The sequence below is a fragment of the Malus domestica genome, chromosome 05 (genome assembly GCF_042453785.1).
Source record: "Malus domestica chromosome 05, GDT2T_hap1".
NCBI lineage: Eukaryota > Viridiplantae > Streptophyta > Magnoliopsida > Rosales > Rosaceae > Malus > Malus domestica.
This window is the reverse complement of record NC_091665.1, coordinates 6,828,019-6,843,919: the sequence shown is the minus strand read 5'-3', so window position 1 is coordinate 6,843,919 and position 15,901 is coordinate 6,828,019. Positions and strand designations below refer to the sequence as shown.

The window sequence follows — 15,901 nt, the reverse complement described above, 5'->3', positions numbered from 1 at the left end:
AACATCCTACAAAGTTTCAATAAAAATTTCCAAGTTTTTCTTACAATTTCCGTGGTTTCCATGTAATTTTTATCGATATCGATATTTTACCGATATTTCCATCGATATTTCCGTGTTTTCGGACTACCGATATTTCCGATATCACCGATATTTTCTTCCTTGGTCTGTCCAGTGCAATGTATGTGTTTTGTGTCCTAGTTTTGACAAAATCATTCCATTGCATTCATAGCAAACATGAAATTGGATTCGTTATGTTGATCGTCATCATGTTCTTCAGTGCTTTCAATGAGGTCTTGGATGATGGAGTTGTTGTCCATCGTTTCTCAAGGAGGCAATTGCTTCTGAGGCAATTTAGATGGAAGGGAGTTTATAACAACCGCCCTGCAGAAAGGGAGGATTCTTTGTTCAAGTGAGGGGGACAAGCAATTCTCTGTTTGTTAAGTATTGAATTTCCTGTTGGAAGGTTTTCTTTGTCGACTCCGTTTGGAAATGCTTCTCTAAAGAGCATTTGCTCAGATTCACTTTCAATAAAAGTGTTTTTATTTGGAGTATATCGAAATTTTTAAGATAAATTCAAGTGTTTTGCTTTATTAAGGAAACACATAACATATGCTTCTTTCATAAAGCACTTCAATTTTGTTTTTTTTTTCAACCCATAAGCACTTTTAAAGTTCAATGCCAAGCATTATCATAAGCACTTTTGGTGAAATGAAAGTGTTTTTAGATATAATAACGAAAAATCACTTTTGGTTAGTGTTTGTGGGTTGTAAAAAAGCATTTTCAAATGTCTTTTTTTTTCTAAATAAGCACCTACTTGAAACACAAGCAAGACTCTCTCTAAAATTTCTCATCTTCTCTCTTCCTCGCCAAGGTCTTTACCCACAAACTCTTCCCAGCCGTCGGCCCCTCCTCTTAATTGGGGTTAGTGTTGTATGGGCTCCCCTGTTGCGCATTTTCCCTGGTATTTTATTTGGTTGCACTCTTGCTTGCTTGGTTGTTTTGGTATGTCTCGGACTTTCCTAACCTTGTATTAGCCTTTATTTAATGAATTTCACCTGACCAAAAAAAAAAAAAAAAAAAAAAAAGCACCTACTTGCAGAAAAAGCCATTTTGGGTTGCCTCTCTGAAATGCGATTCCAGCAAAAGTTGTTTGGATGCTCGTAGATAGAGTAGATTAGCGAGTGCACAAATAAGTCACCAACTAACCATGCACAACTAGATATCCAAAACTGACCAACATCCATATTTTATTGGATTAGCAATTTAGCAGTATGTAAAGACCAAAACAGGCCCACACATAATCTACTTAATACACCAAATGCAGGGTTTTAACCAAATTAGCTTCAAGCCGAAAGAAATAGAAATCGGAAAACACAAACAAAACTCGAGTAAGAGCAATAAGTTGTATAAGATTTGTCACTAGCTTGTATTTTGCGCACTTCCGGCACTGAAAATCCGCGAGTAGCATTTACAGATGTACTAGAAACAATGTCGTCAACAACAATAATGGCTACGATTCACTGATTCCAATTTACTCTCAGCTTTTCAACCACCGCAACTCTATACCTTCTTAAAAGGCTTTACAAAAAAAAAAATTATACTTCTAGCTGAATATTGTGACCAAAAGGTCTGAAACCATCCCCAGAAATTTGCCAAAAATCGCACAATAACAGGGCAGAACTGGACGATGAACTATTTACAGTAATAAAGCTGTCAAAAGGAGCAGCATTGATATATGTCGATGGAGAAAAGAAAAATGATGATACCGGATAAAAGGCTGGCTTAGGCTGACAAATTGTTTAATCCGCCTTTCCTATGGGATTTTGAATGAGATGAATCATCATTTCCAACAGCACATTGGTGACAAGGGTCAGAGGATTCTGGTGAGCACCAATCATCAGGGACGCTCAAGAAATGCTTAGACATGAACTTTCTGAATCGCCTCTTGTACTCTTTTGGAGAGATGACAGTCGGCAAGACATTTTTTGGCACAAGTGAAGACTTCACCCATGTCTCTAGTTGCTTGTCCCATGTATACTGCCTAAGATAATCAATAATGCCACATACAAGCTCACGGCGTTCAGTATCTACTCCCACAAGCAATGAATAATCCATGACATTGATTGACTGAAAAATTTAAGAACAAAACCATATCAGTTTATGGGCGGAGGTTATAATAGAATTAGAATAGAATTGCAGCCAATGAACAATAAACCGGGTGGAAGAAAATTAAATGTAGAATTAAAAAAATTATCATAGAACAGAAGATACCCCTTCTAGATAGGGTAGGACCAGTAATATCCTCTGCCGTTATTAAAGGAATATCATAAGATCCGGAACTACATACAATATGGAGTGAAATATGTGCAACTCACATTGAGGAAAGTTGTGTCATTCCACACAGCCCGCTGCAATATACGCTTTGCTTTGTTACTAACATACAGTGGAGATGAGTTCATGTCATTGACAAAGTTCTGATCCAAAAGAACCTCTCCGGAACCATCAGTAGCAGAATTGAATCGAGCATGTAGAGCACCTTTCAGATCATACTGGCGAGTGATGTTCCGACCAAAGGTAAGATTCTCCATGACCATCAGATCATGCCTCATCTCTTTCCCACTTTTTGTCTGTCTCACAATCACCTACATAGAAAAATTTTAGTACGCAGAAAGAAACAATCCACCAATGGAAAGAAAATCAAATGCTACAAACCTGATAAATCCCAAGAACTTTCGCAAGGCATGTTTGATTCCCATTGTCAAAAGAAAGCTTTATGTGCTTGAAATACTCATCAGAAAACTTCATAAATGACTCAAATTCTGTCTTCTTGATTTCTTTAATTATCAACCTGTCATCAAGTGTTTTGGCAAAAAAGGATTTGCTCTTCCCACCTTTAGCATCCCAGTTTCTGCAACGGCTAAGGGAAGCAATATAATCAACTTCAGATTGGAAGCATCGATTGCGGAGATCACGAAATTGATTGGCATATGGACATATTACAGTATATTTATCCTTGCCAAGTGATTTTGAAACTCCAACAGGGACTACTGGGTTAACAGTTCCAGGCGAAACCAGAGAATCCAACAAATTCAACCCATCAAAACTGGAGAAGCGCGACTCATCTGAAGAAATGCTTGCCATATTATGGACAGAGTCTAAATCTAACGAACCATTTGAAGACCAATGCAGGGTAGTATTAGTGGGAAGTCGAGTCAGACTGTGTAAATGCTCAAATGTTCTCGCAGCAACTCCACTCTCTCCCTTGCCATCGTCAGCAACAACCTCTGTTTGTAAAGGTAGATCTTTCAATATGGCCAGTGCACAAGCAATCATACTCGACAGTTCTCCTTCATAGTCTGACACAATATGATTATCAGTTCCAAGAGGAATGTGCAGCATTTTCCCTTCTTCCGTGATCAGCTGATACGCTGTGGGTAAGTGCTCTGCAGTATAGCTACTAATTGTTTCAAACTTTGAAAAGAACACTCTCTGTAGATCTCTCACGCCAACTTGACGAATTTCGGAGAACGGTGCCCAAAACCAGTCATGTGAACCTTCCAAGTCGAATGATAGTGAACGGTAATAAGTACCTTTCATTGATAGATTTGAATCAGCAAAAGCACCACAATCCACATTTTCTGCTAGCTGATCATTCTCACAATGATCATAGCTGGAGCCATTTCTCAGATTGGACCCCTGCCTGGCCAACCGTTTTGGGCTTGAACCATCCACATTCGGAGTTTTGAAACCCTCAGCCAAATCGGACACATCAACTGGATCAGCTCCATTAGATTCTTGAACAGGACCTTCAATTGGAATGTCTTCTATTGGAGATCCATCAGCATCTGCAGCTGTATCCAATTTGACTTCTAATTTGATACCAATATCCGAATCAACTTTTTCTGGCTCTACCTTCTCAGAAGCTCTAGAATGGATCATCATAGGATCTAGTGACAGTAATGAATGCAAGCGCTGTTCCCAAATGCATGCTTCAAGGAGCAGTTCCCACAGTACTCTGTTCAAGCTAAGTAGTTTGTAGGCAGCCTGGTCCAAGTTCTCAGTCTTGGTAACAGCATTCTTGAGCACTACCTGTTTTTGTAATTAGGATCCGGTGAAAAGGATGAAAAGCAAATTTCCTACAATTGAATTTACTACCGAGAACAAAAAAAATTTGTGAACTAAAGAAGTTCATGAACTAAAGATTTATAAGCAGACAAAGCTCACATCCTTCATAACATCATTCTTAAATGTTTAAAAAGGAAATCGTAAAAGTTCAGTTTAAAACAAATAACAAAATGAATTCAATGCATCTGAAAAGTAATAATTTTTTAAAAGGACAACAAATCTGTACAAGAATGTCATCCTACATACAAATGAGAAGATCCAGACCAAATGTCCGTACACAAACAAATTAGGCAATTATTATGGAAATAATAAAGAACACTCGAGCAATACAACCTTTTTCACAGATCACAAAAGCCATTACAGAAGTATGGGCAATGTTGACAACATACTGTAACAAATGCATTCACATTCAAACAAAGACTACCAAGCAATCCTTTCTGCAATACAACAACAACAAAGCCTTTCTGCAATACATGCCACAAAATTAACAGGACAAAAAAATGTATAGAGAAAGGTGACCTCGAACTCAGATTTTTCTTGCTTTAGCATCTCTTCGATGTCAGAAAATTCTTTAAATGAGCCTCGAAGTTTCAAAGTCAACCCATCAAACTGAGATCTCATCTTCTCTAAAGAGTTGGCAACCTCTTTGAACAAGTAAATCAATTTCATGTACACCTGGATTGAAACAAAAAGGTCACATCCAGTGCAAGGAAATAGGAAAAGGTTAGGTAAGAGAAGGCTAATGTTTCTGCCATAGGCATATGACATAATAATGAATCATCAGAAATCAAAGAAGCAAGCAAAAATCAGAAAATAAATATACATTCTGAGTTTCTTTCATAAGCCAGTCTTGTCTAATTGAACTGCTGAACGGAAGCTTCAGAGGAGGCACAGAAACAGTATAAGTCGTGACGGGGGAATACTTGAACAGAGCAACCATAGGGCCTAATCTGCAGAGTGTCCAAAAATAACATAATAAGGATAAAAAAATAAAAGTGTACAGTTGCTTGCTTGCAGACTTAATATAAAAGTAGATACACCAAAATATACTAACAGATCCAATCCAAAAGAATATGCAACTTTTTCCCATGATTTTATTCTAAAAATTAAAATAACCATAAAAACAGAATGTAGCACAGCATCAAAATGCTTTTTAACCTAGGAAATGTCTTCCCATGCACCAGATAAGTGCCAAACGCAACCTCCCATAGTGCATAATCCTAAGTAGATTTCCCCATGTAATTGAATGGAAATCCTTTCATAAACTAGAAGGTTTGAAAATACACTTAAAGTAACCGCTGATATAAGCAAAAAGTACCACTAGATGAGAGCGAATAAATTTATACCCAAAGAAGTAGAGAAAGTCCTTCTGCAAAGAATGGCCGCAGCTAGAAAATAAATTAGACAAAGATGGGTTCGAGAAATTGAGCTCCAGGAAATTTCCAAATGATAGACAACGAGCAGAAGTGGAAATCAATACTCTTTTTGTACACTTTGAGATTCCATTCCTAGATTTACATTTACCACATCGACTCCACATCCAAAGTTTCCCTTCTGCTTCACCAGGCAAATGCACTTCTCCAGGGAGCCGTTTAACTCGGATAGTAAGCTGCTTGTTACGATGTGCATAATAGTAGAAGTGAGCTTCTGGAAGTTCACCACATGATGTGCACTGGCTTTGCTGCAGGATACAAGTTTCATTCAGTCCCATCTTCAAAAATCCTTTTTTTTTTTTTTTTTTTTTTTTTAAGTTTGAAAAAAAAAATCAAATCCTTAATGTAAAGGAGGAACTGATAGTCAGTACTTGAATGACTGAAAACATTAGGTACAGTATTTAATAAAACTCAAAATAGCAGCCTTCAGCAGATAACACTGAAACATTCCAGAAAACATATATACATAATGGGTTAGGATCCGGCGACACACCTCTATGACACATTTTGACACATTTTTTGTGGGGCCCACTCCGTAATGTATTCAACGATCCAACCGTCTATCTTTTATGTCTTACCTCAAAGATCATGACTACTAAAAAGCACCCAAATCCGAAACACATATGACCATTGGATTAATTTAGTGTTCTTTGTAGAACCGTATTCGTCCATCCTCTTCACTACAAATGAGCTTAATGGTTTTGGATTTGTCCAATTTTTGCAAGGATGATCAATGAATGATTCATTGAAATATAGACGGTTCAGATCCTTGAAAAAAGTTACATGGGAGCCACAAAAACATGTGTCAAAATGTGTGTCCCCGGATCCTAACCCATACATAATAACACATTGGACCTAACCATTTACGACATACCATGCAACAAGTAAATGTCAGTAAAATGCCTAAGGTTAGAGATATGTGCAACCTGATTGAGTAAATTATCTTGAAGAAACTTTCCGATGGGGATATCGAAATTCTTGTAGAACATGATATGAGAAAAATGGCTCTGCTCACAAACAGTGCCTCTTAAAGCATTTTGGCTAGACATCAAAACCAAAATACTCTGAGAATCCAACACAGTGCTGATTTGGTTCTTACTTTTCATTTGATCTTCACTATTTCCACCATTTTCTTTCACCTCAAGAGACGCTTCCGAGCATGTAAATGAAGTCTGATTATGCCCATTAAGTGATCTCTCTTCGTGGAAACTACCTTTATCTTCAACATCACAATGATCAGTTGCCTCGGGAGTTGTACAAGCAGAAACAGATCTTGTGATCGGGTCATTCAGTTCTCTTCCACTGAATCCAAAGTATGAAGAAAGAGACTGATAAGAAGAAGATGCTTGAGGAAAATTCTCCCCTATAACTTTCCTTAATGATGCTGAAATGGACGAGAAGCCAGGAAGTACAGCAGGGTTGTAAGATGCATCGGAAGTGGAACGGCCTTCAAATTCCAAGGTAGAATCGTGGGAACATCCTTCATTAAATCCATTGGAACTGGGAATATCAACTGTATCAGACCCAGTTTCAGCATTAGTCTCTGTATTCTGATGAACACATGGGTTAATAGATCCTAAATTAAGGGTTTCTTTATCAGTGGACAAATCAGTTTCTACATCAGCAAATGGAAGTGTAGAGAACATTGCTCTCTGGTCAACAAGGAAAGCAGTCTCATGAATTAAATGATACGCCAGAATAACTGCACACTGCACTACACACTTGACCTTCTTCAATTCATCACTCTGTGCTCCTTTCAACAAAACCTGTAGGGTCAATTCAAGCACAGTTATTCATATGAGATGCTAAGCAGTCTACAAAAGTTTTCATTCTCTTATCAAATTTGACAAAATGCTTATCATATGTTTGCTAGTGTCAGATCACAAAAGAATGTTCAAGAAGTCCAATGAAAAAAGAGTGGTCTGAACCTAGGCAGTTCAAATTTAAAGTTATGACTCAATAAAAATGATGGAGAAGGAAGGCACATTGAGTGAATTAAAGAAGTTGTAGGGCTCTGAAATTGTAGATTAAAAAAGACATTGACTAAGTAAATATAACTTGAGATGAGATAAATATTTTCTGGAAATACAGCAGCTCCTTCTTTGAGCAGTAGTTCCCAGTATGGCACTATTTTTAATAATAAGTGTGAAAAAATAAGATGCAATTATTTAAGTTAAGCTTAAGCTATTTGAACGTAAATGTTACAGAAAGAACAATGCAACATGTAAGAATCAAATATTATACGGAAAATTCATATTCAAAAGGACTTTGGAGTGTCATTAAAGTATTCAACACTGGAACATGTGTGTATAGATCATGCAAATATCAGACTAAAATGGGGTGGATTATTCACTAACCGTACAGCCAAGGCGTGTAGGACAGCCCTCAATAAACATTAATGTTTTACTTGGGACCTTTCCTCCACCTCCAGCATGTTCCTCTTTAAATTTTTCAATGTGAAAAGAGTCGCACTTTTTTAGCTTTTCGCTCGTCATTGTATCTGATGACAAAATTGGTGATCCAGTACAACGAGCAACTCTCTCTAGGCGATGGAGCTTCATGTCAAAGATCAGTGTCATTCCTTTGTCAAGAATAGACTCTTGAATATCACGAGAAACAGTTTTTTCCACTAAAATCACATCTGGATGGCACAGTTCTAACATTTCGATGACAAACTTCAGATAACCTTTTTCCTGTTAGCAAGAAAATATGAGAACACGTAATTGTTTACTGCCCTGATATAATGACTGAATTATTATCCAGTTACCTGTTCCATTGAATCAAAGGATGACAATCCACTTGAAGACTGACCAAGTATTCCCTTGATTAGCAAAAACCTTGGGTTCTTGTACTTGGTCGACATATGCTTGTGTGCAGCATGCCTTTTGAAGACCAAACCTTTCACTAGTTGACTGCAGTGGCATACACACATTTACATTTTCATCTTCCCAGATGACAAGTATTCTCAGAATGTGCTAACTAAAATTAATATTGAGGTGATTATTACACTGTTGAATTGCATCTCAAAAGTCTTAAAAATCGATAAAATGAAACAATAGAAATTTTGGGTGGTGATTCTAAACAACCAACCAGGCAAGCATTCCCTATATTAAAAAATACATCTAATGAGTTAGAAGGCAAAAATTTAATTATCTTTTTCAGGAATTCTGTAATGGAAAGGAGGAACAAGATGCAACATTTTTTATTTATTCAAGGAGAAATAAGTTTTATTTTATTTTTTTATAAAGATTATAAGTTGTAGTTGTAGATGAAGTCGAAATAGCTGACTCTTCAACCTCATATAACTTTGAGAGAGAAAAAAAACAAAGAAGCTCAGGTTGCATTTAAAAATTTAGCAACAGCAATTTTCTAAAGAAAAAAAATCCAAAACATGCAGTCATGATGCTTTCAATGAATATAAAGATATCGACAAAGATAAAAATACCTAAATTTAAAAAATAAATAAATAAAAAAAAAGATGAAGATAATTAACAATTAAAAACTGAAACGTAAAAGAAAACCAGTTGTTTATTACTGTCACCTTTGGCTGCGAACACCAGTTGCGATGCATTTTACTTTCACGTAGCCATCTGGATCCATTGCTTTACCAACAACAGCATCAGGTTTTAAAAATGAAGCAGCTTCCCATGACAAAGAAGCAATAATGTCCACCCAACTTTCACCACCCTCCCCCAAAGATGCAACACCCACGGATTTAAGTAGCTGACTGATCAGGGCTTTAAACTTTCCATTAATCACTGCTTCCATTGCTCTTTGTTTTTCCTCTTTAAACCTATAAATCCCACTTCCTTCATCTCTATAATGACTCAAAGAACTCGGTTTACCCCATTTCATGCCATCACCACATTCCTCTTCATCATCATCATTGAAAGCAACACTACCCTCCATGTCATCCTCTGGATCATCAGGTTCAGGGGGTTCCCATATCTCAGCATTTGTATCATCTTCGAAAGAATTTGAGTTCTCAATTCCATCACTATATGAACCAGTGTTTGCATTAACATTACCTTTTGCTTCATGGTCATCGCTTGTCTGCATAATCTGAACATCTCTTACTGTATACACATCACTGCCACAACTACTTTCGCTCAGGTTGATTTGCCTCTGTTTTTTTGATCTATCAAGTCCATTTACTGGATGTCCAATGCTTGAGTGTTGTAATCTCCCATTAGACCGACAAATGAGATCCTCTTGAGAACTGCCTGTCATGTTTTCCTCTTGAATACCCCTAAAGGAAATTAAAGTAAAATATTGGTCATGCAAAGTACTTTGGAAAGATCACTGTAACCAGAAACAAATTTTAAAAGGAGGGTACATACCTATTGCATGCAGCTAGGTACACAACTGTCACTGCTTGACAAGGAAGTTGCTGGACTGATCATTGGCATTGTATATAAAATTGCATTACCCTGCTTGATAGATTCTCGCTCCTGTTTCTACGCACAAAATTTGCAATACTGACTGGGGCATCCTGTACCTAATGGTAATGATTTCAAATTCTCCTGTTTGATCTTCTTTTCCTTGGACTGTGTCACTGCACCACAGTAGTGACACATACCACACACCCAATTCCAAAAGGAAACCGAAAACGGACTTCTAATTAGTCACCTATTTGGTTCAAACAAAATTAACAATAATACAAGGAAAAACAGGAAAACCAGTTACCAATCGTATCTTCGCTTGTTGAAAATCTATGTTTAACAGCCTGCTAACAGTCTAAACACTTTAAAGATTGACCATTAAAAGTTTAAGAAACCAGGATTCTTTTATGGTTATCTGATATTTCTAAACACGAATTCTAGTTACAAGGATCAATACAAATCGATTCATAATCAGATTATACTACAACAAAACAAGGTGATGAACATGCACACATACTTACATCACCCAGTGAAAAAAAAAAAAAAAAGAGAAGAAGGTTGAACAACCAGTCCAAATAATATGAAAGTCCAAATAAACCAAGTCAAGATTAAAATTTGGTCATCAAATAACCACATGGTACTAAATAAAATGAATATTCAAACGGAAAACGCACAAATCTTCCTAAATATTTTTACATTAAACCGAAACCAAAAATTAGGTTTGTTTCTGTAAAAAATAAAAAAATTAAAATAAAAGATGCAAAAATAAATAAAAAAAGAAGAAGCAACAAGTGAAGATAAATGCCCAATTCTTGAATGAATTCCAGCCTTCACCAAGAGAACAGATTATGAATAAATCATACGAAAAAACTGATTCAGAAAATTGATATGCAAAAATCAGAGAAAAGCCCCACAAACCCAACAAAGAATTTGAAGTGAAAAAAAGTGATCCACTAAATAAAATCATCAATCAAAATCTCATGTTTCCAAAATTAAAATCACCAAGATATTCGACAACTGGACAAGATTATTACACATACAAAATAAAGAAATAAACTATTTATTAATAAAAAAAACCTACCATTTTCAGCGCTCAAATAATTAAACAAGAAAACGAAAAATGAAGGAATAAATTGATTACTTACTGTTAAAGCAATCGGAAGGAACAAAGATGGCTGTCTGCTGCGACATCCATACGATCCCAGACGCCAGAGTATTATACTATTAGGCGTGTATTTGAAAAGCAGAAATCGAAAGCAAAGAATTGTAGAAGGGAGTGAAGAAGTTGGTGGTGGTGGTGGTGAGAGTCCACAGAGAGAGTCTGTCAGACGCGGAGAAGAGAGACTCGGACTGGAGCCGTAAAATATGGAGAGAGGAAAAAGGGGGGATTGTCAAAGAATGGATTGTGAAGGAGAAAAGAAAAGAAAAGGAAGGAATTGAATTGAATTTCCTACAAGTGGGGTCCATGCAAAAGTGCTTACTAGCTGTAAAAGAATTCTTTTTTACTTTTTCAACTTTTATTACAAAATGATACCCCATCGTCCATATATAATAAGAAAATACATGATGTCACCGTCTAATGATATTTCTTTATGAATGTAAGTAAACGGTATCATAGAGATGATATTTTAATCCGTCAAATTTTATTTCAGAACTGGTTCAAGTGGTTCGATTTTAGAGATTAAGTTTCAGGCATTTTACAAAGTAATCATTGTGCGAATTTTTCAATTTCGTGTTCGGTTAGTGTTACTCAGAATTGTCAACTTCACTGTTTAGATTTGTCTTTGGTTCATGTCGGCTGATTTTAGTCGGTTGGAGTTGGAACTACAATTTATATTGAGTTTGAATGACATGACAACCTAATCCATTTAAAGGCAACCATATGAAGAATTGATTGTCGCCATATTGATTGAATTCAGAATGCAAGAACTCTGTATTGAGATGATTTTTTTTTACCGGGACTTGCGGTTTGTGTAGCATTTGGGGAACCGACTGCTGCTTTTGTTTGTGCTCAATAATCCCACTCCGAACATGAAATATATGTGAAAGTCAGTTGTGAAACAATCACTGAGATCATCCCATACTTAATTGGTGTGTAAGTGTAGAATTATGATGCTTTGAATTAAAAATTTATATGATTAAAATAAATATAGGATTTGACATAACTCATTGAGTACAAACCCTAGACCTGATTCTCAATCACCGCCCTTTTCTCTTGCTTGGGGTCGACAGCAGCTCGCTACCCCCTTTCCTTTTTCTCTCTATTCCTCCCCCTTCCCTCCCATCTCCTCTACCCTTTCCTCTAATCTTCCCCTCCCATCTTCTCAACTCTTTGTTGCACTTAACTCAATGCATAAGGCAAGACATCTTCTTCGTTGTCTATATATTGATAAGATTCAACACTGCGTTATCTGCCGGCACTGGATTGGCATGAAATTTTTTTTACCTTACTATGGATTTGGGGTCATCCCTATACATTCCGAGCGGATCCTTTCCCTAATCCTTGAAATGATGCTTATCTTGTTGTTATGCTGACACATGTAACTTATCACACCAAGACAAGGCATGTCCTCAAACGGTTATGTTTTTACTGTTAGTGATGATAGGATTTTTATCGTCTACACAAATAGGGTCAAAATCACATGAAATACTTGCAAGAGTACAAGGATGTAGTATAGATGTTCATGCAAGGTCATTCTCCACAAGGACTATTTTAATGATTTATGTAGAAACAATTCCTAATTAACTACTTAAAACTGAGAATTGAGAAAGGTGATTTTGGAACTGGGTAATATTAAATACGAATTTTAATTAACAACTAATAGTAAATTCATCCAAAATTAATACAATAAAAGAAAAGAGTTTTAATACCAATTTATAAAACCACTAGGGTTCCATCGCCTAGCAATCCTATGTATTTTTACCAATTACTTATGATCTACACATGCCACTTTGAAGGTTAAGTTTTCCTAATTTATATTCTACTTGGAACCTTCAACATAAAACATATATCTAACATGCAATTCGTCCGGATGTTCAGGTCAAATATGAATATAGAGACTCATTATGTTTTATGAAAACTCTTTGAAAAACCATACAACCTATACCTGGCATTTTCAACCTGACCCGTTAAAATTAGTTTTCGGGTGAATGATAAACGGGTCGGGTGGTTAACGGGTCAACTCGTTAATCACCCGTTAAATAACGGGTCATTTTGGGTGAACCCGTGAAACCCGTTAACCACCCTTTTCACCCGTTATTAAGGACTTTCTTGGGTGCGACCCATTAGAGTGATAATGCTTTCCATTCTCTCTGTCCTGGAAATCAAGCACAAAAGACTCATGGGCCCCATGATAAGCCACAGTGGAGACTTTGTCTTTCCTCGCTGTTGCAGATCGATCACTCCCACCATCATCTTCGCCATCTGAGCACCTTCTTGGGCTACCTATGGTAAAATGACCATCATTTTGTGATTCATCCTTTCCCATGAGGTCCTTACGTACTGATGTAAGCTTATCAAGATTCAATATTCTCATAGTTGAAGATGAGACAGATTCTATAGGTGGATTTGGTTTTCTCAGAGCCAGAGATTTTGGAGGAGCTTGAAGTTGCAGCCACACTGCGAGCAAAGCAACACAAAAGAACAAAGAGAGAGAGACTCAGAGACAGGCTTAAGAGTTAAGATGCTCACCGCTCTCCACCTCAAGGCTCTCGAAGCCCACAATCCTGCTGAAGCAAAACTTTTTTTTTTTAATGAAATGTTACCAAAAAAAACAAAAAACAAAAATTAACGGGTGAAACGGGTTGAAACGGGTGACCCGTTAGTTTAACGGGCTAGGTTCGAGTGACCTGTTACCTTAACAGGTTGGGTTCGGATGACCCATTAAATTAACGGGTCAGGTTGAACCCGACCCATTTACAGGTCTAATACAACCCTTAAGACGTGGTGTTCATCCTAAGTGAAATTACAATTATTAATCACAAAAAGCCAGCATCAATTTCGGAGAACCTTCCAACCAAAATTGCATCAATTTACATTTCTAAATATCCTAATGGTGATTAGGCATTAAGACAATTAGATAGTTTAAAACAATAATCAATAATTCAAAGTATGCATGCAGTCAATCATAAGCAATTAAATAAAAATTACATATTCATGTTAAGGCTCAAGGCTTCGCCCTAACAATACGAATTAGTTACGCATATTCATAATTGAAATCATAGAGAATGTTATTAGAATGAATAAGAATGAAAACACCTTGAAGTAGAAAATCTGAAAGCCTTTAAAACCCTGGTAATTACTCTCTGTCTCCAAAGTTCATAAAAGAAAGTGTACTGTAAAACTGAGAATGGCAAAGCAATATATCCTGCTATGCCATCGCGCAATCCCTAAAACCCAATCTTTTATTCCAACTAGGAAACTGAATAATAATAAAATATCTTAGAAAATAAAGTCCTAATTAAGCTAGAAGAATCTGCCAAGTAACTATCTAGCCACGTTTTAGCCTCAAGTATCCTCCAAATCCCATCCATATTAGCTTGTTATGAAGATTGGGACGTTCTGAACACATCTCTAGAAGGCCACGAACTCATCCGAGGTCATCTTGGGCTCCAAAAACGCAATTCAAGCCAAAAACGTCAATATTCCAACACCTCGCACTACTCCTTTATTTTATTGCCATAAAATAACCGTTTAATGGAAAAATGTGATATTCTAACACGATCAAGCTAACTGACTCGTTCTCCAACTAGAATTACTCCAAAATTCGTCCATTATTAAATATACAATTCAAAGTATCAAAATTCTTTCAAAATATTAACCAAAATATACTAAGAATAGGGCTAAATATATAATATAAAATCTACTCATCAAGTGATACCGTAATATCTTGGAGGTCCACAAATACAACTTGGTTATGTCTTTACTATGCCACACATGAGAGATATGGTTAAGAGTTCTTGTTGAGCTTATTCAAAGCACTTGCAGTTTTTCATCCATCATCGAGTCTTTGTGACGATCTGTGAAGACAGTATTGCTGTATCGACCTAGATCAAGACATGATATATCAACAAAGTCAACATCAAGTTTATTGTGCCCTTCTCATTACCAAAGCATCAAAATATTGAAGTCAAGAAAATCTGATCCTAAAAGAACCTTGCTAACATTTTCATGAAGTCATTGCTGATGTCAACCTTCCATAAGCTTGTTCGAAGAATTGATATGTGTAACTATCTCATTTGCAACTCTGGTAGTTCTCATAGGGAGTTTTGTCGAACTCAAGCGGTATCCTAAAGTATACTCACTTGACCTTAATGTATTATTTTTCACTTAGATCATGAGCATTTTCCCATTATGTTTTTGCTTACTTGACGAGGTGTTGACAAGGCACCCACATCAGAATGGTCATACCTTTGTGTGTGTGTTTTTACTACTTACATCTTAAAAATGTTAAGTATCGACATGTTGCATTAACTCATCTTTTCTCCTTATACTATGGGTTTATCACATTAGGTTTTACCATGGGCAGATTTTGATGAGACATACTCTTATATGCAATCCCCAATAGAGACTCGTGTTTACTACTTGTTCTTATTAGACGAGACGACTTCATCAACTGCTTCTACATCATCCATGAAGATCTGATGTGACAACTACTTGGGTATTTATACACTTAAGAGGAGTGTCGTGATATTAATTATATCAACACAAGGCAAGATGGTGGTCATTTACGACCCATTTACTCTACGAGCGAACGTCAAAGTCCATAGCCTATTGGCTTACGACATTGGAGCCATCATATGCACAAATTGTCCCATGATTGCCTCTGCATGAAAGAAGCTTGCCCCTAAGGTGAAGGGTGATGATAGAGATAAGATGAAGGGTGATGACAAAGATAACAATAAGTGTATTTTTTATAATTTATTATTTATACTAATTTTACTTATTTAGTGTTTTTTTTA

General features: G+C 36.5%; 1 protein-coding gene across 2 annotated transcripts; it reads right to left on the bottom strand.

The window, feature by feature from the left end:
- Positions 1 to 1,402: 1,402 nt before the first annotated feature.
- Positions 1,403 to 11,351, bottom strand: LOC103443900 (putative 1-phosphatidylinositol-3-phosphate 5-kinase FAB1D). 2 transcript variants are annotated; one of them, XM_029098049.2, is made up of 12 exons: positions 11,086 to 11,351; positions 9,899 to 10,187; positions 9,100 to 9,807; positions 8,326 to 8,470; positions 7,916 to 8,251; positions 6,485 to 7,324; positions 5,472 to 5,806; positions 4,949 to 5,075; positions 4,645 to 4,800; positions 2,713 to 4,089; positions 2,376 to 2,642; positions 1,403 to 2,127 (listed from the first exon to the last, which is right to left on the bottom strand). In XM_029098049.2, exons 3-12 carry the CDS (start codon positions 9,786 to 9,788, stop codon positions 1,783 to 1,785), a joined length of 4,617 nt encoding a protein of 1,538 aa, XP_028953882.2. In that variant the 5' UTR covers positions 9,789 to 9,807; positions 9,899 to 10,187; positions 11,086 to 11,351; the 3' UTR covers positions 1,403 to 1,782. The 2 variants fall into 2 exon arrangements, with proteins under 2 accessions (XP_028953882.2, XP_008381023.3); XM_008382801.4 differs by having other exon boundaries at positions 9,899 to 10,113; positions 11,086 to 11,348.
- Between the last annotated feature and the right edge of the window lie 4,550 nt (positions 11,352 to 15,901).